The sequence below is a fragment of the Crocodylus porosus genome, unplaced genomic scaffold (genome assembly GCF_001723895.1).
Source record: "Crocodylus porosus isolate Cpor-Errol unplaced genomic scaffold, CroPor_comp1, whole genome shotgun sequence".
Classification (NCBI taxonomy): Eukaryota; Metazoa; Chordata; order Crocodylia; family Crocodylidae; genus Crocodylus; species Crocodylus porosus.
In genome coordinates, this window is record NW_017728906.1 from 80,987,104 (window position 1) to 81,013,634 (window position 26,531).

Sequence of the window (26,531 nt, forward strand, 5' to 3'; positions counted from 1 at the left end):
TATTCATTTATTTTGAATAGGGAATAGATGGGGAAAAATAAACAAGCCCTGTAAATCCGTCTTTAATACATAAGCTGTCTTCAATGCATAAGACTATAAAGTGCTTAACAGAAGTCACTTTTAATCTTTTGTTTTTAAATTCAGTCATTTCTAAAGTGCAGATAAGATTTACAGAATAATTTCAATTGTATTTGTGGCTCAAATTATTTTTGAGACTCCATTTTCAAACTCTACTTTTAACATTCCAGTCTTTGTATATCAAGATTGGTTGAAGTTAGTACCTTGTATTGGTAACTTTTCTGGAGAGAACAGTTAATGCACTATTCTTTTAATTTGCTTTGATTTTATATTTGCTTATTTAGAATTGTTTGCATGATTTATAAAAACTTGGTTCTCTGTCAGCAGCTACGCAGTGCATAGGAGCTCAGTGGCTGCCATTTCTATTGGAATAATTTATTTTATGGAACACTCTGTCTGTGTAGTGTCATCTCCCTGTCATTATCTTCTGTCTCTGTGAACTAAAATTATTCAGTTAAAACATGAATTTAATCGTGTTCTGAAAGTTTCAGGGAGCAAACAGTGCCTGTGCAGTGGGCTTCATACCATTTTTTGATGTGTATACCTGAGATGCTATTTATTGATATAGTGCTATATTTACATTGATTAATAGTTGGGAAAAGTCTTTGAATGTTGAAGTAATTGTGTGTGCTGTTAGGATTCACATGTTAACAACATTTGTCAACAAGAAAATGGCCTTTAAAAGTTCTCTTAACTGCATTTCATAGACAGCAGTCCAAATTGAACTAGTAAAGCAGATGAGCCAAACCAAGTTGCTCTACGACTCAACTGCATCTAAATTTTTGCAGGATCCCAGGATTTGTGAAAAGAACATGCAGTTCCCGTCATGAGTTGGGGGGTAATTAGCAGATGGCTCCTTTTGTTAGTGGGGTGGGTGCTAGGATCTGAACTGTACTCAGCTGTGGAGTCACTATGACTTGTAATGCCGTTGACTTTGCTGAGGCCCAGGCTAGTGAATTTTGTGGTAAATCATGAGCCTTTTTTGTTTTGGACTAATATCATGCATAGTTTGTGCTATATATGCATAGGTAAAAAAAGTGCAACTTAAAAGGGTGTTAATGGAGTACCTGGGATAACAAGGAGTAACAGCCACAAGTTGACTGAGAGCAAGTTCAGGCTTGATATCAGGAGGCATTTACTTTATGGTTAGAGCTGCTAGGCTCTGGAATGGTCTCCCAAGGGAAGCAGTGCTCTCCCCTACCCTGGGGGTCTTCAGGAGGAGGTTGGATAGCTATCCGGGTGGGGTATATGATGCCAGCACTAGTTCCTGCCCAGGGCAGGGGGTCAGACTTGATGATCTGTTCAGGTCCCTTCCGACCCTAGAAACTATGGAGTATCTGTGCTAAAACTTGCAATAGTTTTTCAAAAAATGCTGAACTGCATTGATTCTGGCTGAATGAAGTATATGGGTACCTGTAATAAACTCCTTATATGCAAGTTACTACAGGCAATTTATTTGAAGGTCAGTGTTTTCAAATTTGCCCTTCACTTCCATGTGCTCAGGGAGAGCAGAGTCTGACAGTAAGGAGATGGGGACGAGGCTGCACAGCGAAGAATTTGCAGGGGGAGAGGGCAAGGGAGCTACCTGACCCCCCCCCCCCATTTGTTTTCCCTTCTGTAGCAGTGGGAAGGGGACAGATAAACCTCCAATCATGAGTTTTTGTACCTGGAAAATTATGCCAAATGTATAAATTTTCCATATATAGAATCTGAGTATTGAGGGGTCATCTTATATTCAGGGTTTTCTTATATTCAAGTCAGTATGGTAGATTTGATTTGATTTATTTTTAGTTATGTTTATATGCTTCATATACAGCTTATTTTTCTTTGGAGACATGTTTCTAATGCTTACAGCAGTTAGCACTTACAGCTATGTGCAGTTGTAAGTAGGGGTGCACCAATTAAAGATTTTCTTGACTGATACCAACAGCCCATGATTAACCAACTGTATTGGCCGATGCCAGTCTCATAACTTATATTTAGTAATAGTGCAAGACGTTTTAAACTACTGACATAAATAAACCTTTTATTTTCTATTTCTCTCACTCTCTCACTCGCACACACTTTTTATGTTTCTGCTTCTAGAAACATTTTGTAGGAAAATAAAAACCAACACATTAACTTTATAACTTACTTTTAAAATGATAGTTTGTAGTATAAACTTTATACATTTACATAAGGATTTTTATAGCAAAGTCATTATAAAACTCAATACTCAGTCTGTTCTACAAAAATCACCCCAATAAAGTTGGAAAAACAGCATAATCATAACAGTGTTGGCTTGAAAATAAATGAGTGAGAAATACAGATCAAGATGTAGAAATTATGAAAGAATGTTGAGATATAGTTTTTAGTACTAGTAACCGTTGTTGTAGTAAAAAACTATTTAGTGTTGGTAGAGAAAAAAAGACTTACAGCTTCCTCACTGCTTATTCACAGCTTTAGTGTAGCAAGTGAGTGAGTGGAAGGTTTTTCTTGACAAAAAGCCACACTTCTGTTTTTTGGCACATTAGCCTCTTATCCACAACATGTGAAGCTGCATTGAACATCCTGGCATCTCCACTTCCACATTTCTGCAAGTGTTTTAGAACTTCATAAAATGGTAGTTGATTTGGCATAGCTTTTTCTTGCCCTGCCTCTTTCTTTTCAATAGCTGTCTTTAGGAAATCGTATTCAATAGCATGGCACATCTTGACATGCTGTATTAAGTTTGTTGTGTTGAAATCTTTAGTGGAGCTGAGTTGCCTCCATACAAAATATTTGCAGCACGTATTTTACAATCACCTATTCTGTTGTTCTTTTCCAACACTTAAAAAAAAATCCATATTGTGCTTCTTCAGGACATTTACAGCTGGTAGAGATCGCATGGTGCACACTGCAGCAAATGTAGTCTTGCCTCACTGTTAATGCATCACAGGATTCCATGAGCCAGAAGGCATAATTATTGGTAAACATTGTCGGCTACAATGACCAAAAAAAGCCAATAGCTGATGATGTTGTTTCTCTTTTTATTGGTGCTGATCTCATAGCAACTGATATATTGGTGCATCCCTAGTTATGAGTGTGGCTTGAATAACTTTTAATCAGGATAGATGAATATGTGTAACTTCATTGTACCAGGTCGTGAGTGGTCGGATTGGTCTAGTGAACTGCGAATTCCAGGGGATGAATTGAAGTGGAAATTCATTAGTGATGGCTCTGTGAATGGATGGGGATGGCGGTTCACTGTTTACCCTATCATGCCAGCAGCAGGTAAAGACTTACATAAAGTTTTATGATAAAAAGTGAAACAAACTTACATGCCTGCATCTCAGTTAACTTTATTGCTTGATTTAGAGCCTCATCAGGGATAAATTTTATCTACTTTGTATGTATGCTTAGTAAACAGAATATGTAAACAGGGGAATGAGAATATATTTATTCATGCCAACTCAAAAGGAAGAGAGGTTGCAATGTTGGCATGTTGGAAGTATTAATTTTACAGTGAGTGATGAAGATTTTTAGACTTTTGGTCACATAATGAAATTCTCATTTTTACTGAAGAACTAAAAATTTGGTTTTTTTGCAGGCCCTAAAGACCTCCTTTCTGATCGCTGCATTCTTTCTTGCCCGTCAATGGATTTGGTAACATGTTTGTTGGATTTCCGCTTGAATTTTGCTTCAAACAGGAGTATAGTTCCTCGCTTAGCAGCATCACTTGCAGCATGTGCTCAATTGAGTGCCCTTGGTATGTGCATTTTAAAATGAATCCTCTTGATAATATGCCAAATGAAGCCGCCTGATGTGAAGCAACTTTCTTTCTTTGTGTTATTTTAGCTGCTGGCCATAGAATGTGGGCCCTGCAGAGGCTACGGAAGCTGCTAACAACAGAGTTTGGCCAGTCTATTAACATCAACCGGATTCTAGGGGATAATGATGGAGAGCTGCGAACTATGGTAAGGAGGCCAAAGCTTTTCAATGGTGTCTTGCTCTCATTTGTTAACATTCAGAAGAATGTAAGACTCTTGTACTGGGCAGCTTCAGTGACTGATATTATATAGTTAGCCATAGAACAGGGAAAGTGTTTTCCCTCAGCCCACTGGCAGCTAGCTTCAAACTTGTATTGAAAGGACCTTGATTACAAAATGTTAGTTCAGATGTTGTAGCCAGTAAGTTCTTTGCTTCTAAAATTACCAGTAAAAATGGCATTTCTGATATGGGTGCTGGTCTCTTAGGAGCTAGTTTGAAATAATGTTTCATAGCTTACTAAACGGCGGTGACATCATCCTTCTGTCACACACAGATTAATTGTTTCCCTTATGTATTTATTGATTAATAAATACATAATTTAACTCTGCTTTTGTTTGCCTCTTCAGAGTTTTACAGGTAGTGCTTTAGCAGCTTTGGTTAAAGGTCTTCCAGAAGCTTTGCAGCGACAATTTGACTATGAAGACCCCATTGTGAGAGGTGGCAAGCAGTTGCTTCACAGCCCTTTCTTTAAGGTAACACGATACAAACAGTTGGTTAAGTAGCATAGTTCTTTTAGACTTGTGTATTAATAAGCATGCAAAGCTAAGGTAATGTTTAGACACTCTGCCAGATGTAGAGAGTGTATTCATAGACCCTTGATATATAGAAGAAGTGGCCTGAAATTAGGACGATGAAGTTTGGTAAAGATGAATGCAGAGTACTGCACTTAAATTCAAATGTCAAATGCAAACTGGAGATCATTTAGTTAAGTAGCTGTACTTCAGAAAAGGATCTAGGGATTATAGTAGGCCACAAACTGAATCAATATGTAGCAAAATGAAAATAGAATACTGTTTATATATTAACAGGAATATACACAGAAAATAATTATTTGCTGTACTTGGCACTGATGATGCCTTAGCTGGAACTTTCTGTCCAGATTTGGGCCTTTATACTTTAAAATGTAGCCAAGTGGGAAAGTCTAAATGAAGAGAAATAATAAGAGGTTTGTTTTATGTGGAAGGAAATGCTGTAAATGGAAGTTGAAAGAACTGAATTTGCTTAGTTTGGAAGGAGGGGTGGTCAAGGTCCATAGTCTTGTGGTTGGAGCTGGCAATGTTAGCAGCATCTATAGTCAGGGGGCAAGCTGAAGTCAATCTGGGGTTCATGTGGTGAGGTGGGTTGTTAAAGCAGATGTCAGGATGCAAGCTTAAGTCAGACTGGGGGTTCTGAAATTCAGGGACTGTGTACACAGGCAGGAATGCAGAAGCAGACACCAGGGAGGTCACAGGCAAGAGCTACTCGCAGACTGAAGCCAGTTTGTTGTGCAGCAGGGCCCTGGGGCTGGAAGAACTCCTCAAAAGTAGTCTTAGAACCAGTCAGTAAGCTCAGGCTCAGGTGGCCCTGCTTAGGGGGTTGAGTGTTGCTAACCTAGTTGCCTGGCTGTAGCTTAGAGGCCTTACAAAACAATGGACAAAGTCTTTTGCTCTGTAAAGTTATTGTAAACATGGTGGTATTCATTTTATTCTGTAGCCATTGCAATTGTGATATGTTGGAGTAATTGGCTTAGTTGGCAGCAAGTGAGGGTTGGGTCAGATATTTTACATCTAGATGTACAGGTCTGAAGCAGGTCACCTTGAAGTTGTTTGTTTGTCATTCTTAAGGAACAGAAACAAGCATTTGCCAGAAGTAACCTAAGTATATACTTGATCCTTTCACAGAGCAGGGAGTTGGGTTCCAGTTTTAAATTTCTGATTCCATGTTTATTTCTGACCAAGGCTTTATGCTTTTTAAGTATATCACATATGCACTGTAATAAAAATCCAGTATATCATCTAAACTTATTTTTTGGCTTTCCAGGTGCTGGTAGCTCTTGCTTGTGATCTAGAATTGGACACGCTTCCTTGCTGTGCAGAGACACACAAATGGGCTTGGTTCCGAAGATATTGCATGGCCTCCAGGGTTGCCGTGGCTCTTGATAAGAGAACACCATTACCTCGTCTTTTCCTTGATGAGGTATTACAGAACTGTTCCTCAAAAAGTAGGGGAACTTGTGAAAGGGTTTATATGAAGTCATGCTTGATGAACATGGATCTGTACAAAAAGTGTGTGGATTAAGTGTATATCAACTTTAGGGATAACAGGCCTTTTAAGGAATTATATCTAATGCACTATGATTTTGTAGGTGGCAAAGAAAATCCGAGAATTAATGGCAGATAATGAAAATATGGATGGTCTTCATGAGAGCCATGATGTTTTTAAGAGAGAACAAGATGAACAACTTGTTCAGTGGATGAACAGGTTATTTTTTTTATCCATTTTTGTTACTTTGATCCAGAGATGTTTCAAATTCCTGAATGTATTTTCCAATCTTTCATGGTTTCCTGGTGTTTTGGATCCCTGCAGGAGACCAGATGATTGGACCCTTTCTGCTGGAGGCAGTGGAACTATTTATGGTTGGGGTCATAACCACAGAGGACAGCTTGGAGGTATCGAAGGGGCAAAGGTCAAAGTTCCAACTCCACGTGAAGCCCTTGCCACACTTAGGCCAGTGCAGTTAATTGGCGGTGAACAGACTTTATTTGCAGTAACTGCTGATGGGAAGGTAAGGGTTACAATAAATAACTTTTGATTGTTGCCTTGATTGAATCAGTGAAAATTGGCAGAAATTTTTACCAAATTACTAACAGTGGCAAGGTGAATTTGCACATAGTATAACAAAAGTATTTGTTGTAATAAAGAAAGCTACTGTAATATACAGAAACAGTTACTACTTCCCAAGTTTGAAGATTGTAAGTCATCATTTTCGTAAAATCTTTTGTTTAAAATTGTAGATCAAGGGTTTAACTTTGAGTTTTTGATACTATATTTTCCAGCGAGATGATGCTCTGACAATTCTGTTGTACAGTCACTTAATACTATCTTCATTAATGATCTGCAGGAGGAATAAATGATGGGTTAGTGCAGTTGTTAGATGCTGGGTACCGGGAGGGCAAAAAAATTAAGATGATAAAATGAAATGCAAGGGAATATATGAGTAATTCTATGGAAGGAAGAAACCCTGTGAACAGTAAGACCCTAGTGGTGGTGGGTGGTTATATTAGCAAACAAAGCTGTTCCCTCTTGATGCATGTAAGTGGCATAAAGTAATAGAATAAAATCTATTTGTGTCAGTGGCAATTCCTCAGGTCTTAAATGAGGCCCTTATTTTTTATCTATGGTGTGAAAGGTATTAGTGCTGTTTCTGCTAAATGTTTGAGTGCCACGTTTTAAGAAGCATATAGATAGACATGAAACAGTAGCAATGGAAACAACTGAGAATTAAGGAAAAGTGTAAGTAATTTATCTAATTTATGTAGTATAAAAAAATGGAAAGTTAAGTTTTGAAATTGTAGGCATAATATTCTTCTGATGTATGTTTGCATTATAATACAAACCAGGATCTCACTTCTTAGATTCTGCAAATATTGACAGGTTTGGGACTGTTTGGTCATAACTGTTTTCTTTCTTTAAACCTATCTTGTGTGAATTTAAAAATATATATATTGGGAACACTGAGCAAACCTGCACCGTTTTGTGCTTTAAACTGTCATCTTGAAGTGCTTGGTGTAAAGGAGGTTTTGTGAATACGGAGTAATAGCCGCTTATCAAAACTAAAACACATGTAAGTCCTTTATTCTCCCAAATGGTCAAGAATATAAATTTAATTTTTGAGCTAACATTGTCTGCTGTTGTCAAGTCCATTTTATTTTTTTGAGAAGGGAAGATGCTGGACTACTGCAGAAAAGAAATGTGAGGATATTAGGAAAATTTCTGTCCCTTGACATGATTGCTTTCATTGTATCATTTGAATTTTTTCCTATTCAGAAAGTAAACTGTGTACTCATGTTGTGTCCCCCCCTCTCCCCCCCCAATCCATTTAAGCTTTATGCCACTGGTTATGGAGCAGGTGGTAGGCTTGGAATCGGTGGGACTGAGTCAGTTTCCACTCCAACATTACTGGAATCAATTCAGCATGTCTTCATAAAGAAAGTTGCTGTGAACTCTGGTGGAAAGCACTGTTTGGCGTTGTCTTCAGAAGGAGAAGTTTATTCTTGGGGAGAAGCAGAAGATGGTAAACTGGGTCATGGAAACAGGAGGTAACTTGTGAATGTTGTCTTATGAACTGTTGATGCTTATCTATTCAATTCATAGGATTTATAATGTGTCTAAATATATTTATCTATGGGTATTAATATTACATAATCTGCAGAAAACCTAGTTCTCCACATTAACACAGGAATGGACTTCTGGAAATTTGGAGGAAACTGCGGTAGCTTACAAAATTTTTTTTTAGGGAAAATAGTTGTCACGCAGACTTCTGTAATTATATATTGTATTGTCAACAATGTTGTACTACAGATGTTCAGGTTCTCTACTGCCTAAGTCGAAGGAAAAATCGTAGGACAAAGGGCTTATGACCCAAATGTTCAACATGTCTGCTGCTGCTTAGTACAGGCTCCCTGGGACTTTTAGAACCAGGGCATGTGGAGTAATTAGAGGGGTTACCTACTGTGAAGCAGCGCACCATTTTCTTTTAGTGATTGTCCAGGCAGTGGCCCACCATCCCTGTCCATTGTGTTCCCCATTCCTTGGGGAGTGGAGAATTTTGCATAAATATTTCTCAAAATATTTTTACATTTTAAATCATTTTTAAAGTTCACATTTTTTATTGTGGCTTAATTTTAATGAATCCCTTTTTATTTCATCTGGAGAGATTTATGATTTTGAAATTGCATGAAAATCTAAAAGCTATTTAAATATTTAATTGACACTACACAATCTAAATTAAAATTTTAGCACGATATTCCCCAGTAAGTGGCACTATCCTTATGACCCATGATGAGAAGCGCAAGGGAGCTTATTGATAAAGCATTTCTAAAATAGTTTTAATTTGCTGATCTGTAAGAATATGGTTACTGTGAATAACTTAAAATATGTATATATTTTAATACCTTCCAGAATCTGGACCAGAAGTAAGTATTCATGAACAATGTCCTTGGGTTTACTTGTAATGCTTCCTTGTTTTTTTGGTGTTGTATCTCAGGCTTTTAGTCTAAAAGTATTTTTCTAGCTAAATATTTCTGTTGTAGCCCTTGTGATCGTCCTCGTGTCATTGAATCTCTGCGAGGTATAGAAGTAGTTGACATTGCTGCTGGTGGAGCGCACAGTGCATGCATCACTGCAGCAGGAGATCTTTATACGTGGGGAAAAGGAAGATACGGACGTCTTGGGCATGGGGATAGTGAGGATCAGCTAAAGCCCAAATTGGTGAGAAGACACTCATGTGTTTGGAATGTCTGTTTTAAATATTACTCTGCAATTGTTAGAATTGCAGCACATGGAGTATCTGTTTAGAGCAGATGAGGCTGAATGTATTATGGCTGTTTTAGGAAATATTAGTGTATTTAAGAGTGTAACAAAATTCAGTTACAAAACTGGGCTGTGGGGAAGGAATATCTGGCAAAGAAATGAGACTGCAGAGGAAGAATAAAGTGCTGTGAACACAGTGGCAGCTGGTGCCATAATAATAACTAGAATTGATCATTTATCTATATATATCCTATCTGATCCTTCAACAAAAATACCCTTGAACTCCCATTATCAGACTAATGATGTCTGATCTCCTGAAGGAAATGAACTGTCCTGGCAACAAGTAGGGGATGTTTGTAGCTCCTTAGTGAGTAAATTCTGCTTCTCCAGCACTAGTATTTCTGCTGTAACTCCTACTGAGAATGACTAGACAACCTCTTCCCTTGACTAACTCTTCTGTTCTCTCCCTTGCTAGAAGAATATCAATGGCTTCAATGATGCAAAATTAATGTCTTGTTGCCAGCTTACTGTTTTATTAAAGCATTTTATAAAATCAATAGTTATTGCTATTTGATTTTGGTATGTTCTCTTTCTGATCCTTTGAGAAGTTTATTTTAAACCTCTGGAGGAGATGATCTTCCACTTGGAATAAAAAAGACTTGTGAAGGTTAGGTACTCTGGCTAGTTACTACTCAGACTTCCTGAGTCTCATGGTAACTAGTCTAGAACAGTTTTAGTGTCAACTGGTATTCTCCTATAAAATTTGCCTTGTCCTTGAACTGGTAATCTGTTTTACTGCCCATGTTCCACTAGTAGAATAGGGATCTGTTATTTCAGAAGGTAATGTTACTTAATTTCAAATTCTTATTTGGCTGATAAGTAAGCATTTGTACTCAGTTTATACAATACAAAATGTAAACCAAAATTGAATTTACCAAGTGTATTCCTTGGTTACCTAAAATATTTCAAGAGAGCTGTTTCTTCTGATTTTTAGATGATTGTAGGTGGAATTTATTGGAGCAAAATAAAAGGAGGAACATAATTTAGTTCTCAATTTGGATTCAAAATGGCTAGCTCCTTCCTAACTCTCAATTTAATTATTTTACTGGTTTGTTTCTAAGGTGTTGCAAGTGCTTGGCTTTCCAAAAAAGCCCCTTGAAGTTGAATATTTGACTTAATGTTTTTAGTTGAGTATCTTGGACTACCTTTATACAAACCTGATAACCATCTTGCAGGTGGAAGCGCTCCAGGGCTATCGTGTGATTGACATAGCTTGCGGCAGCGGAGATGCACAGACATTGTGCCTGACTGATGATGACACTGTTTGGTCATGGGGTGATGGTGATTATGGGAAACTTGGGAGAGGAGGCAGTGATGGCTGTAAAGTACCAATGAAGGTATTTATATTTTAGTCTTTCCATTCAAAATTTGAATGTGCTTAGAGAAGAGTAATGGAAAGTAGGTTACAAATCCTCTACTTCTTTTGGGAGATAAGGATTTGTTAGTTACATTGTTGAGTTCTGCAACCTGGCAAAACACACAAGTGTATTTTCTGACAAATTGCAGGGTTGTACATAGTTTTAAACAGTAGTGTTGGTTTCAGTATTCCTCACTTTAACTTAGAGAACCTTGCATCAAATATCTACGTGCCCATATATAAATACGAAGAAGTGGTGTAAAGGTGGTACTTACATTTGCATGTGATTTGGAGTTTTTATGACACATTAAGAAATGGAGGTCAATTAAAATATCTAACAATGTGAATAATATGTTTTATGATGTTGGGTAGCTTACTGTTACTATTTTGATTGCCATTTGTACATTTAACATCCTTTATCCTATATATGGTAAGGAGGAGATAGGTGCTCTCTGATCAAATAGAAGGCAGAATATGGCAGATAATATATTTAGTGGTTTCCTTAATTTAGTTTCATAAAGTTTAAGGTTTAACTCTTCAATTAAAAAAAAAAATAGAATAGCTGGAAGGAGTGAAGCCTTGCAAAATATGATTTCTGAATTGCATATATACAAATGTATGCATGTAGTAATATAAATGTTGGGTACACAACAGTAATGCTGGGTAGTCAGTCTTATTGCATTTAATCTTTTCCCAGATTGATTCCCTCACAGGCCTTGGAGTAGTTAAAGTGGAATGTGGATCCCAGTTCTCTGTGGCTCTTACAAAGTCAGGAGCAGTGTATACCTGGTAAGTACTTTCTGTTTGCCCATAAATAGCCAATCTCAGGATAATTGAAAAAATGTGTGTGGTAGTTGTAACTATTAATATCTTTACTGTCTTGCTTTTTCATTTGGCTACTCTTTTCACGTTGCTTCCCTGTAATTCATCCTTGCTCATTTTGTTGCTACTTTTTCTGCTATTTAAAAATAGTTAAATGTAATTCTTAAGTGTTCCTGCAGTTTTCTAGATATTGCATATTTTCCTTCTTGAGGAATAGCTCCTTAATGATCCTTTTTCATTTCTGTTTGAATGAAAAGCATGAATGCTATACCTTAAAGAACTTAAGTACAGTCTAAACATTCCAGGCAGAATCCCCTGGAAAATCTTCGGTGCTACAATTCCTAGTGGATTAGAAAAAACAAACAAAACATGAACATCAATGTCTTGTAGTCAGAGAGAGGATGAGCAAATTGAAAGTACAGCATTAGATATTTTAGTCCCTAAATCTCATTCAAAGGATTATTCATATTATTTGTTATGTATCTTTAGTGTACCAACTGTAACATTATGTAAAGATTTTAAGCTACAGTTAACAAGGTCTGCTAACTTAACCAGGGTAGGAAACCAGCATCCTGTGCCAATGAAAAGATTTTTTTTTTTCACATTAACTTGTTCCTTGACCTGATGAATAATAGCAGGTGCACATGACTCAAATGCTGTTCATGGCCACTTACAAGTTAACATTTTCCAGTAGAGGGCCATCTAGGAGCATGCACAAACTGGTCAACATGCTGGGCTACTAATACTAATGTAGGAGGCTGAATGTTGTATACTCCTGGGGCTGTGAGAGATTTAGTTTTGTATTTTCATTTGTTCAGGACTGAAATACCTCTAATTTTAGGTCTTAGACAAGTGTAAGTTTAGAAAAGAAATGCACTTGGGAAGGTTAGGTTTGTTTGGGAAAAGTTGCATGATATACACAGTTTGTCATTTGGATAGCATTGCAGTGTTTTTAATGCATATCTGTATTGGGCATTTATGTATAGTTTATATACCAAAAAACTCTTAATGATTGTATCAGCAAAATGCAGATTAATACAGTAGGAGTTAAAAATGCTTTCTCTTCTGTCTCGTATTTAACATTTGGAGAAAGAGCTCTGTTGGTTCTGCTCAATATCTAAACATTTTGTGTGGGACAAAATTATTTGATGATGAATACATATTTGGCCTATATTTGTTAATACTGTTGTATTAACTTTTTTCCAGTTTACTTAGCAAGGGCAGCTTTTGAAGTTTTTCTTACCTTAGAGGCAAAGTATAGTTAAACAAACACTTGACTAAGCTCAAGGATGATCCAGCACTGAGCAGGGAGTTGGACTAGACTATCTCCCGAGGTCCCTTCAAGCTAGGACGGCCGATGGTCCTGTTCTATACCAGTGTTCTGTTTTTAAACCCTTTGTACCCTGTCTGTTCTTGAACCAGGAACGGACAGCAACAAGTCCTATTTTTCAGTTTATTCATTGATGCATCATTTGTCCTCATGATTCTATTGGAAGTGCTTAGCGGTAAGGCGGTACACAGCCAGGAGGAGCGGAGTTCTGAGCCAGCCAGGGAGGGAGGGATGAAGGGAGGTTGTGGCCCCACCCCTCACTGCTCATTGGCCAAGGGGCCTTGTGGCCCTGCCCCTTACTGCTGATTTTGGAGGTGGGGACACTCCTCACCAAGGAGCTGTCGGGTATTCTGGGGATGTCAGTGGCCACCCTACTTCTAGCCCTACTTTTCTGTGATTCTGTAGTAATTGTTACTAAGTTACAGAGTTTGTAAAAGGCCTTATATAAGTTTGTGATGTGAAGGGGGAGGAAACATTCTAAATATGTACAGATAATAAGATACCTTCTCTGTGTAGGGGCAAAGGAGATTATCACAGACTGGGCCATGGATCTGATGACCATGTTAGAAGACCTCGACAAGTACAGGGGCTTCAAGGAAAGAAAGTCATTGCAATTGCTACTGGCTCTTTGCACTGCGTCTGTTGCACTGAAGATGGTATATAGAACAAAAAATTGTGTAGTTCTTTGTTTTTAAAAAAAGGAGCACTTTATTTTAAAGATAAGTCTAGATCAGGGGTGGGCAGTTATTTTGGGTGGAGGGCTGCTAACTGAGTTTTGGCAAGCCATCAAGGGCTGCATGACAGGAAGCCAGGGGCAGCTAAATATTAATTTTCTAAAATTTTTAGTGGCACCATGGGCCGGAAAGAGTGGCTTGGTGGGCTGCGTCCGGCCCACGGGCCGCATTTTGCCTACGCCTCATCTAAATGTATTAGGATGATGCTTTATTGGGTTACAACCTGCTTTCTCTTTGTTCATACACATTTTGCATGTTCAGACAGAAAGCCATGGTTCATGCTGATGTACATAATTTAAAAGTACATGTCTATTTTGAGCTTTTCAGTCAGCTTTGTTTCAAAATGTACTTTTTATAAGTTTCAAAGAAGAACAGCTTTAAAAGTGATAGCAAATTGGTTTAGCCACTATGCTTTTATGAATGCACTAAGCCTTTTTAGAAGGTCTATTGACCTTACTTGCTGAGATATTTAACTTGCTAAATGAAGCATAGAAACACAAATGGCCATTGCTGCTTAGAGTAGCATGGGATATTGAATGTCCCTTGCAATAGATGTGTTTCTGTATTTAATTAGGAGGACTGAAAAACAAAAGGCTAAAAAATTATAGGTCCTGTTGAAGTACTGCATAATAGATATACGGGGTGGCTTATTTGTAATGAGTTAGCTGTAACGTTTCATCTTTCCCAGTGGTTTTCTGTTGTAGGCCTCCATTTGAGTGCCATTTACTATAATAGGCTTCATTATTGAGAATTTTTCTGGTATAGTATACTAAATGTTTTTTTTCCCTTTTTTAACATCAAGTCTTCTGCAACTTAAGTGTGGCCTTATCCTGTTTCTTCATTTTCTCTTATTACATCTACTTGTTGTTTTAAGAGTGTACAGATTCCTTGGGGTTAGTGAATGTCTTTTTCCTAGGTGCTGTACAGTGGGGTTCCATGAACATGACTTCATTATTAACATAGTGCCAGGAACCAGAACCCCATTGGTTTAGTGCTACAGAAACAAAGCAAAGAGACGGACCCTACCCCAGAGAGCTTAGTGAGAAGCAATAAGTTAATCGTTCTCTTCACTGAGGACAGTCAACGTTGTTGTTGGTTTTAGGTGAAGTGTATACATGGGGAGATAATGATGAGGGGCAACTTGGTGATGGGACAACTAATGCTATCCAGAGACCCCGATTGGTTGCAGCACTTCAGGGTAAAAAGATAAACCGAGTGGCTTGTGGCTCAGCACATACTTTGGCCTGGTCCACCAGTAAACCTGCCAATGCTGGGAAACTCCCTACACAGGTATGATTTTTGCTTTGTTTAAAGTCAGAGTACACAATTTAGTTCATGCACTTGTTTATGTTGATGTTGAACACGTTTTATTTTAGTTTTAACTGTGGGCTAAGCCTTTAATTGAGTGTTTATTTTCTTGATCACCTTGTTACTCCTCCCATGCTCAACTGTAGGGCTCCTTCCTCCATTTTAGGAAGAGGAAGACCTCTGTTCTTTATGGTAATAGTTTAAAAAAAACAAGGATTCAGTTAAAAACCTGAAAGGAATTCAGATTCAACTTACCTTGAAAATCTTGAAAGAGTACTTTTTGAATGCTTTCTTGCTTTCACTTTTTATTTCACTGTTAGGTTATTCTGCTGTTCTTTTTGCTTACACATGCTAATTTCAGGAATAAAAGTTCAGAAAGTCTCCTACAGAAGTACTTTTAAAATCTGAAGTGTAAGAAAGATCAATGACTCATGTAGCAAGCCACATATAACCCTCAAAGATATTTTCATTTTAGAGACCTCATTGATGCATTTTTTACGTACAAGTGATTTTATGTCCTTTTTTTGTTCTGATGGTACTAATAAGTAAATACTTTATTAAGCTCAAATCTTGTATTTCTGAATAAATTATTATTAGTTCATGTGTGCAGGATATGTATTATACCAAATAAATACATTTAATATTAAAACAAAATGATTATTTTTATTATAGGTTCCTATGGAGTACAACCATCTACAGGAAATACCAATAATTGCATTAAGAAACAGACTGTTGTTACTACATCATATCTCTGAGCTCTTTTGTCCTTGCATTCCGATGTTTGATCTTGAAGGACGACTCGATGAAACTGGCCAAGGACCCTCTGTTGGGTTTGATACTTTACGGGGGATTTTGATATCACAGGGAAAGGTATTTATCAAGATCTATATTAAAGAATATCATAAATTATTTTCATTTAGTTACAGCTGCCATATACAGTTTAAGTTTCTGCTTACGTATGTGAATAATCCGTACATTTAATGGGTGTCATATTTTCACAAAAAGGAGGCAAAATTTGAATTTTCTTAAGCATATAGAAATGGGAAAGTTGTTAATGTGTTAATTTGTTTTATAATTTAAGTCTTCTGTTGTCATGCAGTTGAATTTTTTCTGAGTGTTTAGTTGAAATTACTTGGTTGTAGAGGGAGGGGAAATAAAATAAGATGGAGAATTTCAGAAGCAGGGACTTGGTATATTGCTGATTGATACTACAGGAGTATGCAGTAACAGTTCAGTGTGTGATTAGTCAGAATAGGACATGAGCAGGGTATTTAAGAATTTCTGCATGTTAATAGAAACACAGAATTCTGCAGTCAAGGGGAAAGCCTGATTACCTCAATTAACTATAATTCTTGAAGATTGCAATTGAATTTAAAATGAATGCTAACATAAAAGGCTTTTAACATGATTGCAAAACTGTTACTTGAGTCTGATTCAGGATATTGTTAATTCTTGTCCTAATGAATTGCCTCTGTAAGGCCTTCAATTTTGTGGACAGTCTCAGATCTGATCGCTTTTTATTGCCATGATAGACCCTTTCCTTGCCTGTATTATAACAAAGGTTGATAACCCTTTACAGACAACTGTTCTTTTCTTTTTCTGGCCAGCAGGCTGGATGCTGCCTTGAGATAAGCATGCACAATTCCTTTAGACCAGGGTTTTTCAGCATTTTTGGGTCAGTGTACCCCTGGTGGCCAGTTGAGAAGGCACGAGGAGTCCCCTGGCAGCCAGACAAGCCAGGGTGGGGGAGGTCCTGCACTGACTAGCCACCCCCCCACCCCCAAGGCCATCCCAAGTACCCCAAGGGGTATGCATACCCCCCTTGAAAATCCCTACTCTAGACTTTGGTGGAAATTTTACATATATATCCGAAGGCCAAACTTTGATCCATTTTGAGTATAATTATTGCTAAGTAAGAACAAAGGTTAATTTGATGAAAGACTGCAAAGTTACTGCATTGGTTTAAAAAAATATATACACAAAAATAAACCTTCTACATAATCTGTGCTATCACAGGCAGAATTCAAGTGATGAGGTAGGCTCTTGCCTTTGAAGTCTGACCTACTTAGTTTCTAAGGTGCTACCCTGTCCTACCTGATAGTAAACTGACAGTACACCCTGCCTGACAGTAAACTTACTGAGGGATAAAGGCATGGGAGTGCTTATTTGTATATTACTTTTGTCACCATAGCTATTTGTACCTTGTGGAAGCTATGGTGTGGCATTTTATATCAACGAAAGGGTTAATTACCACAGAGTAGCTTCCATTTGCCATGGGGCAAGAAAGTGCACAGAGGAGCTAATGAAAACCTTTTCTCAACAATCTTCCTGCTTTGGACCCCTTAAAGTCCCCAGGATTCTGCTACTGAGCTGTTGTACAGCTGACTTCTAGGGCCTTCTTAAATTGACCATCGTTAGACTAGCGTTAAAATGCCTGGAAGTAACTGCGATGCTATCAGATGCTTGAATACTATGGCGATACGTGACTGATAGATGTGAGAGTGTATAAATGCCTCCTAAAGTAAGCTGAAAGAGGAGAGGATGGGAAACATATTTATGGCCTTTGTCCTTTGTGTAAACACTATTTTTCTTCACCTATAGCTAGTTCATCCTGTAGACTAAAAAAAAAAAAAAATAAAAGTATGGGATAATAATATGCAGCAGTGACTTAAGAAAAGGAAAGAAAAGTTGTTCCACCCACGATTCTTCACGTATAGGCGGGTAGAATTCTCCACACACCTGCATAAAATTTTGAAGTTAGGAGTTGTTCCCCTGTAGCTCTGAAAGATGGAAGGAGTTAGCTCCTGTCCTTCCTTTTGGAGTTGTACCTTGTGCTATAACAAAATGGTATATCTTAAATTTTGTTCTTTAACATATTGTTTCAAGAAACCTCTTCCTACATACACCAGAGAAAATGTGTAGTGGGGGAAAGATTTTTTTTTTTTTTGTGCAAGCTGTCTTTTTGTGCAAGAGACTGAGCTTTTTATATGAGTTTAAAGAAGCTATTTTTATGTTGTCTGTGAAATTTTACCATTATCCTGTAGAAGAATGCACTAATTGGTTTTATAAAACTTGGTGACAGCTCCTTCACCCACCCTTAACCACCTGTTCTGCCCATTGGGAGCCATTTTCTTGTTGTAACATAGATTTTAAAAGCAGAAGCCTTATCCTCTTGGAGCTGTCATTTTCCTTCTTAACTCAGATTGGAAGATAAAGAGATAATTGCCACCTGTCTGTTCTTAGCCCTTCCTTATTTTACTGCCATTAATAGCTAGTTATGCTAGAAACTATGGTAGATTCATGAATAGATTGGCAGAGACAGCATGTTGTTAATATTGGTCTGAGCTCATTTTGCAAAAGTATTGTGGAAAGGATTTACGTGTAGAACGTGATTCAAAACACACATTTATGGGGAAATTATGAAACCTTGATGTTGAAGTTAACTTCCTATATCCACATGTAGGCATCTAAAACATTCTTAGATATTCAAAGATGCTAAGTATTTGCAAATTTCAGTAAAGTCAGTGGTATGTAGAGATTCAGCAGTTGGAAAAAGCAGGACAAACTTGCATAGTTACTTCTGCTTTCTAATTTTTTATTCTTAGATTTTTTCCCTCTCAAAACATTCGTCTTTATTTTTAGTGAATAAGTATTAGTCTATATATATACAGCACCTTTCATGTTGGCTACCTACCATTAAAAACAAACAACAACATCATAACGTTGTGTTCAAGTCAAAGATTTCAGGGCCCTTTGGCACATGTTCCCTTCAGGGGATCTGTTCCCCAATCCCAATATGTGCATGGTAGGGTGTGTGTCTTTGGGATCAAGGATTGGATACCAACTGCACCATTTCTTGCTAGTACAAGGGAAGCCCAGGATTGCCATTATTGCTGGGCTCGCCTTGCACTGGCTAGCAGAGAGCCAGGTTGCCTGGTGCTTTCCCTGGGCTGAAACTGGCAGTCAGTTGGTTGTTGGTGTCAGCCCCCAGCGGAGTGTGTTTAAGACTCTGGAGTGGCTTTGGGGCTGAAATTGTCAATCAGCTAATTGTGGGTCCCAGCCCTGGGATGACACTGGGGCTGCTTCCAGATCCCTATCACGCCATCAACATCAGGCTACATGGTGGGGGGACCCTGCCACACATTCAGTGTAAGACGCAATGGAAACCAGCCACAAAATTTCCACGCTTTGTGGAATAATTTTGTGCCTTATTTTATGTTTTATCATGCCATGACTTGCCTGAATGTCTGGCCAAGTTACTGTTTTAAGACGTAATTAACTGGTTAATCACATCTTAAGTGTAACATCTGCCAGAGATCAAAGTGAATCAAGCAATCTGATTTAGCTCTAGTATTCTGGTTATTTCAAATGTCCGTAATGCTAGTATGAATGACAACTTCTAGCATTGCAAAAATACTCTGCATTCTCTTACTGTTTTTTCCTGAGGAACAGGCCCAAGAAAAAACAAGGTTTTGTTGGTGCTTTGGTAAGAAGAAGAATGTGCATTTGTGATAGTTAAACCCTATGTGGGGACAATTTATCTGATGTAGTTAGGGCTAGATTGAGTTTGCCCCCATGTTGGGGCAAATTCAGCAAAAGCTATTCGTGGCTGTTCTTGATAGAAATTTTCTGAAGGTTAAGTCAGTTAGATATGAGGAGTTTCATTCTTTGGTAAATCTGCATATGTAATCTTTAGAGGCTCCCTCTTCCTTGAATTGATTTAATCATATGGTTAGAAATGAAATGCTCACAGATTCAGAATTGCGTTTTAATATTGTTTAATTATTTTACTTTTTTTTAGGAGGCAGCATTCAGAAAGGTCGTACAAGCAACTATGGTGAGAGATCGTCAGCATGGTCCAGTTGTAGAACTCAACAGAATACAGGTAACTTGGCTAAAGTTTTGAGCGTAACGTGTGCCTACAGACCCCAGGGCTCCAAATTCTTTGTCAGTGGTTCTCAACCCTTTTTTTGGACTTGAGAGATGATGCTTCCAACTCAGTTCAGTTTCAAAAACTATATATGGCGGTACTTACATCCTGGCAGAGGGGCTGGGTTGTGGGAGTGGGGAATTGGCTAGACAGGGGTAAACTTGAGCCTGTTATCTTCTCACATCTTGCTTATCTCCTCACACCTTCAGAAGATCTAGTGGTACTCCAGGCTGCCACAGCACCTTGTTTGAGAATCACTGCTCTAAGTCCTGCAATTTCTTACTTTGTATATCCCTATTCTCTACATTCTTAGGGGTGAATTCATACCAAAAAGCTAGCCCACCAAAAACATAAGGCAGAATTACATGTTGCAGATTGGTGCACTTCTCTCCTAATATTTTAAATCACTTTGTAGTTGATTTTGAGACAGTACCTCTGGAAACCAAAACTAAGTTTGGGTTGTAACTGGCAAGAGGTTTGACAAAAAACATAAACAGACCCAAGGAGTTAAGACATTGTAACTCACATAAAATATTATTTATACACCTTATACATCATCACATGAGTTTATCCTGATTTTGCTTACGTGACTGACAACACTCTAAAATGCCCCAAGTATAGTTAAGGATCAGGATGTTAAACTCTTGATCTTTGTTGCATATCACATGGGGTCACGTTGACAGTGGTAGTGGTTACTGTGAGAGGATTTTTTGATGTTGAAGAACGTAAAGTAAAGCCTTAGGCCAGACATGCCTTTTCCACAAGCATTTCTGGATCATTGAACAGCACGGCATGGCTTAACTTAAACTTTTGTATCAATTTTGCTTTTTCTCTTTCCAGTATTTATGGTACTTGGGATAGTAAAAAGGAAGTTTCACTTTTGAGAAATTCTGACTTCTGATTAACTCAGATAGATCCTATTTTGACTAAATTCCATGGTCTGTTCTTTCAGCATAGCAAGAAGCCCTCTGTAGATACTTAAGAGGTTTCTTGACAATGCAATATATGAAAATATTGTAGTTTGAATTTGTTTGTGAAGTTTAAGGTAAAAGCGTACCTGCCACTTTTTTTTTCCTCCCTACTTTTTCCTTCTCTTAACTCAAATTACCATTTTAACAGTCATTGCCAATATATCTATAACTCCAGTGAGGTAACTACCTCTCTTCGTTTAAGTGGATTAGTAAAGGATTCTCTGAAGTGTGATACTTAAATCTGGTCCAGAACCAGATAGGTAGTAGTAGCAAAGTGCCATTTTCCTAGTAGTGGTAGTACAGGGTGTCATAGATTCATAGACTTGAACAAACAAGACAGTTGCCATCCCATAGCTGAATTACTGTATTGACCTGAATCCAAGATTACTTTGAATTTATGATGACCATCCAGTAATTAGATTCTATAAATGGAAAATTATAATTTGCTATAATATTTATTATGATTTTCCATGTATAAATCTAATTATTGGGCAGGTGCCTGAAATTTGTGTTCCCCACCCCACTGGTGCAGTATGGAAAGCAGCAGCAGGGGGTGAGGCTACTCGTTCTCTTGTGCCATTGTAAGGCTTATGACCCCAACCCAGGGATCTCCACCCTACCGGCGTGACAGGATGGAGCCTGGACTAAGGTGTTATAGTTTCTCTCCTGCCACGATTTTGATGGTAAATTATGGGAGGCAGTTTCCCATATGTTACCTTCCAGTCTCTTCCCCTTTTCACTTCGTAGGGCTCCAAACTTCCCCTTTACCCCACCCTAACCACATCCAGACTCCCACAGGGAGAGGTCTTAGCTGAGGTCTCTGATGATTCTAATAGCCTGTGTTTCTATATACACTATGCAGCAGCCACCTTCTTGGCTGGCCTTGGCTTGATTAGGGCCTAGTTCCTGTTAAGCTTCAGCTATTTATTAAGCAGTACAGCCTTTGAAAAACTCAGTCCTGAGCCCAGAGGCTTTGAAATCAAGCAAATAGACCATAGGGAGAGGCAGGTGCCAGTTGGCCACATCAACTCCAAATTTTTTTCCCCATCTGGGCTCTTCCAAATCAGGTATTTATACTGCCCTGAGCATATATGGGGGCTGTTCGGTCTTGGCACTTGACCCTATGCTTCGTCTGCCTCCACCCAGGGTCTCTCTGACCTGTAGTTGCTCCTGATGTCTCCAAGTCATTGGCAATTACCAGGTTCCCGATCACTTTCATCCCAGGTCCTGCCTGAAGTGGTGATCCTTTAAGCACTTCGCTGCTTTGGCTGGGCAAACTGCTTGGCAGCAGTCTCTTGGCTCTTTTTGCCAGGAGGCACTTCAGCCTGTTGCTCCAGCTACCCACTGCTGCTGTGCCCCTCTCGGGCTGGAAGTACTTTCCAGCTGGCTTTATCCACCAGTCTGGAGCTTCAAGCAGCTCCAGAAGTGCCATGGTATTCTGGCCACACTCTTCCTGGAGTTGCTGCATGCTGAGGTAAGCTCGGGGTGCTGGCTGTCCCATTTTTTTCTTTCTCTGGAATCCCCCTGGCGAAAGTTTTTTATTTTTTAATATAACTTTAGTTTCCAGGTGCTGGATTTCATGATGCCTTTTTCTGCTCGAAAGCTCTTTGCTATTAGAAATTTCTTTTATTTTTCGTATAGGTACTTGTGGGTTATAATTGTCACCTATTAAATGTTTTGGATAAGTTTGGAGTTAACTGAGGCTAGGATAAGTTTAAAATGTAGTAGATACAGAATCCATTAACTTAGTGCTCCTCCTCCAGCCTCACCTTCATTCCTCATCTCCCTTCTGTCTATAGCACCTCAGAACCTGGTTCAGATTCTATGTCCATGAACACTTATCTGTTCATATTTCCTCCTTAATCAGTGGGATTTTCTTTGTATGCTACTCTTCATGTGTCTTTTCTTTAGTCTAAACGTAATTACTGGTTTTCATGGCTGTTTCCACATATCTTCTCTGCTTCCCTTAAATATTTTTATACAACTCATTTGGGATTTTTAGAGCCTTTTTATTAAGTGCCATAGGTCCTTTTTAGTTATCCTGAGGGGGGGGGGAAGTATGAATAAGTTGATATCCATGCTCTTAATCAAAAACCTGTGAATGAAACTTCACCAGCCTAACTAATATGTTTGTATCCTATTCAGACCACCCCAGGAAAGTGAGCCTGGAAAAAGGGCTCTTTATCTGCCTGCAATCTTCTTAAACGTCACATGATTTAAAAATGTATTCCTTAATGCAGGTTGCTTCCACTCCTTTTAACTAATCTGATTGCCAGTGAATAGTTAAACTGATCAGAACTTAGTAGATGGTAACAGTGATAAAGAAATGTTTTCAGTTATTTCATCAAACAGTAATGCAACATAATGAAACTACTTTGTGCAAAAACTTAGTGAAATCTGCTCAAAGCTGCTGCCTTGTCTTTCCAACTGCCAAGTATTTCCTCTGTTACTGTTTAGCTGTATACCAGAGTGTTTTTTTTTGTTAAAAAACGTAATATGGAGAAGGGAAGGTTGGGAACCCCCAGAACGCATAATCAAGGACAGTGTTTACAGTGGCTTACCTCAGCATTAGTGTTCTTCATATCCATTTGTTAATGCAATGAATCTCCTTTAATACAAGGCTTCTACTATGACAAGAAAGATATTCTAGGTGTTACAGTACTGTTCAATTAATGGCCTAGGTGTAAGTACACCAGCTACACACCCCACTAAATATGTGAACTGAATTTTGGTATAAGATCTTTTGCACTGCATCATCTTGATGACTCCCAATTTTCTGTCAAGGAACATTGGTACTCTTGTGTGAAGACATCTGGGTTAATTGCTCTGTGTATTACTCAGCAGTCTTTTACGTGCAGACTCAAGGGCCTAAACCACAGATTATCAGGAACAGTGATGATTTCAGAAATCAGAATCACAAGCAGAATCAGCAAGAGTGGTAGTATAAGGAGGGATGGGTGGATGAATAGGGTTGCATTCCTGGGTGCTGCCTGAAGCAGAAGGGGGGGCACCTGTCCCCTGTTCCCCCCTCTGTATGCACTTTTTCTGATTTAGCTGTGGCTGCAACAGTGATGAGGGCAGAGAAGCAAAGGTGCATGGTACAGAAGCAGTGGCTGGAGGTACGCTGTTGCTGGGGGAGATATCACCCTTTTTGCTATCAAATATTTGTAACTTTTTTTTGCTGCTCAACATACCAGGTTTCCAGCTGCTGTTTCTGTACTACACCCTACTGCCACTTCTGTCCTTCCCAGTGCTAGCACAGGGTCTGGGAGGTGCAGGGAGAGGGGGAATGGATGCAGTACTAGCCATGTATATTTCTGAGCAAGAATAGCACTTTTATTGTTAGCTGGAGCTCAACCACAGCGGCTGCCCCAACCTGGAACCAGTCACTTTGTATACTTGTGTGTTCAGATTTTCTCCTGTCTTCAAATAAGTAGTAGTACTTCTGCAGTCTGCTAATGAGCATCCTAAGGTTTAAAGTAGTTTAATTTTTCCCCCATAATCCTCACTTCTACCTCCTAGCTGATGGATCAGAAAGTATAAGATTGGGAAAATCTACAGTAGAACTACAGTACAGCCAGGTAACCCTGAGCTTTAAATCGACTCTTCCTACTTGTAGCTAGGGGAAAGGAGCAACAAGAATATATGCTGTTAAATGCCTGGCAGGCCAGGAGGGAAGAGGAAGGCACTTCTACATTCCTAGAAAGACCTGACAAAGAATGTCTGCATTTGAAAGCTTGTCCAGCTTTTATTATCCCATCTGTATAGTTGGTCCAGTAAAAGATACCACCCTAAGAAATCCTTCCCTTTTGCATAATTTCTGGACCATCACTGCTACACCCTCACTCTTCCTAAAAGCAGAAATGTGGCCCTTCAGTCTGCATATGTCATGTACAGTGTGTAAATTCCTTGGCCTAAATAGTCATTTTGTTCAAGTACAATATTGAGCATTGTTAATGTGCCTGGCAGACATTAATGTTATGGTTGTATCTACACAGACATGCCAGCTACAGTATCCTCTTACAGGCATGTTATAATGCGTACTTACTGATTTGTCAGGTAAAACGCTCCAGGAGTAAAGGAGGATTGGCTGGTCCTGATGGCACAAAGTCAGTGTTTGGTCAAATGTGTGCTAAAATGAGTTCGTTTAGTCCAGATAGCCTTCTTCTACCTCATCGTGTTTGGAAAGTCAAGTTTGTTGGTAAGAATTTTAATCCCCTCTTCCCCCCCGTCCTATTTTTCTCATAACCGTATTCTTCATTTTCTTTTTGGGGGGATATAAAAGTAGGAGGAGATATGGAGGGGAGGGAGAGAAAATGTTTGAAATCTAGGAAATGAAAAGATCACATTCTAAGAAGCTCAGAATCCATATTTTGGTTTTTTATAAAACCAAAGATCAGTAGAAATATTTCCATAAATCTATTTTAAATACCAAGGAAAACAATCTATTGCTAAATCCAACATTCCTTAATGTTAGAACCTGGTCTAATTTTTGTACCCCCTTCTCTCCTGCCTCCAACCAACACAACTAAAAGCGAATGTGCAGAACCCACATATCAGTTTTGCCTTGGGCTTTTTGAATGTCTGTAGCTAGCCCTAATTCTGTTGATGTTTAACTCAAAGTTTAATGTGTTTAAAATTTCACCTAGGCATCTTAAGTTTCACAAAATTTCCTTGGCATCCTTTTTTTGGCATGTTATAATGTAGTACATATTGTCATTAAGAGAGAAGTTTAACAAGCATTTTTTTAAAATATCAAAATACAATACTACCTAAAAGAAGACTAATTGTTCAGTGTCCAGTTTCACAGCCCATGCTGAATAAAGAAAATAACCTTTTCTTTTTGTTCTATTCATTCATTCAATATAGCAGACTGTACATGCATGCTTTAGAGTAACCAAACATTTGGCTTTGCATGGTCTCTCAGAGAACTGCTCATAGTCTTGCTGCATATATTCATGTTTGTCAAGGAGGAAACTGTTTAAATGAGAACCAGAATTTTAGATGCATTTTATCATAAACTGATATATGACAATGTAGCTTTTTAGTATGCAGTTGTTTTCTAAGCATATTGAAGAAAGGATCTTTAGTTACCTTACTCTAAACTGCATTTAGAAACATTTTGGATTGATCTACTTTTCCTTTTCAAGGTGAATCTGTGGATGACTGTGGTGGAGGTTACAGTGAATCCATTGCAGAAATGTGTGAAGAGCTTCAGAATGGCCTGACCCCTCTCCTCATTGTGACACCTAATGGAAGAGATGAATCTGGGGCAAATAGAGATTGTTTCCTGTTAAACCCTGCAGCCAAGTCTGTTTTACATATGAACATGTTTCGTTTTCTGGGTAAATTTCCCAGCGGCACTCCTGTTACCCAAACTTTTATTGTGTAATGTGTGTAATCCAAAAAAAGATACATTTTTTTGTATTTTTAAATCTTCCAGGTGTGCTGCTGGGCATTGCTATCCGTACTGGAAGCCCTCTAAGCCTCAACCTGGCCGAACCAGTGTGGAAGCAGCTAGCAGGAATGAACCTGACTATTGCTGATCTTAGTGAGGTAATTGTAAAAGTTTTAGTTATAGAACTAATTTGGAGAAAGTGGGAGAGGAAACTACTGCTGCTTTTCTGCATGTGACTGACTT

The 26,531-nt window shown here is 38.5% G+C and overlaps 1 protein-coding gene across 3 annotated transcripts in view; it reads left to right on the plus strand.

Moving 5' to 3' along the window:
- LOC109306157 (E3 ubiquitin-protein ligase HERC2) overlaps nt 1-26,531 on the plus strand; it is a 183,158-nt gene that overhangs the window by 150,874 nt on the left and 5,753 nt on the right. For all 3 annotated transcript variants that reach the window (XM_019529437.1, XM_019529439.1, XM_019529438.1), the window contains 18 exons: nt 3,199-3,330; nt 3,647-3,805; nt 3,895-4,013; nt 4,434-4,559; nt 5,887-6,042; nt 6,212-6,327; nt 6,433-6,631; nt 7,951-8,165; nt 9,159-9,336; nt 10,614-10,775; nt 11,493-11,584; nt 13,464-13,603; nt 14,784-14,971; nt 15,662-15,859; nt 19,791-19,874; nt 24,950-25,091; nt 26,041-26,235; nt 26,334-26,446. In XM_019529437.1, the coding sequence (XP_019384982.1) occupies nt 3,199-3,330; nt 3,647-3,805; nt 3,895-4,013; nt 4,434-4,559; nt 5,887-6,042; nt 6,212-6,327; nt 6,433-6,631; nt 7,951-8,165; nt 9,159-9,336; nt 10,614-10,775; nt 11,493-11,584; nt 13,464-13,603; nt 14,784-14,971; nt 15,662-15,859; nt 19,791-19,874; nt 24,950-25,091; nt 26,041-26,235; nt 26,334-26,446 (2,714 nt within the window). The remainder of the gene's footprint in view (nt 1-3,198; nt 3,331-3,646; nt 3,806-3,894; nt 4,014-4,433; nt 4,560-5,886; nt 6,043-6,211; nt 6,328-6,432; nt 6,632-7,950; nt 8,166-9,158; nt 9,337-10,613; nt 10,776-11,492; nt 11,585-13,463; nt 13,604-14,783; nt 14,972-15,661; nt 15,860-19,790; nt 19,875-24,949; nt 25,092-26,040; nt 26,236-26,333; nt 26,447-26,531) is intronic.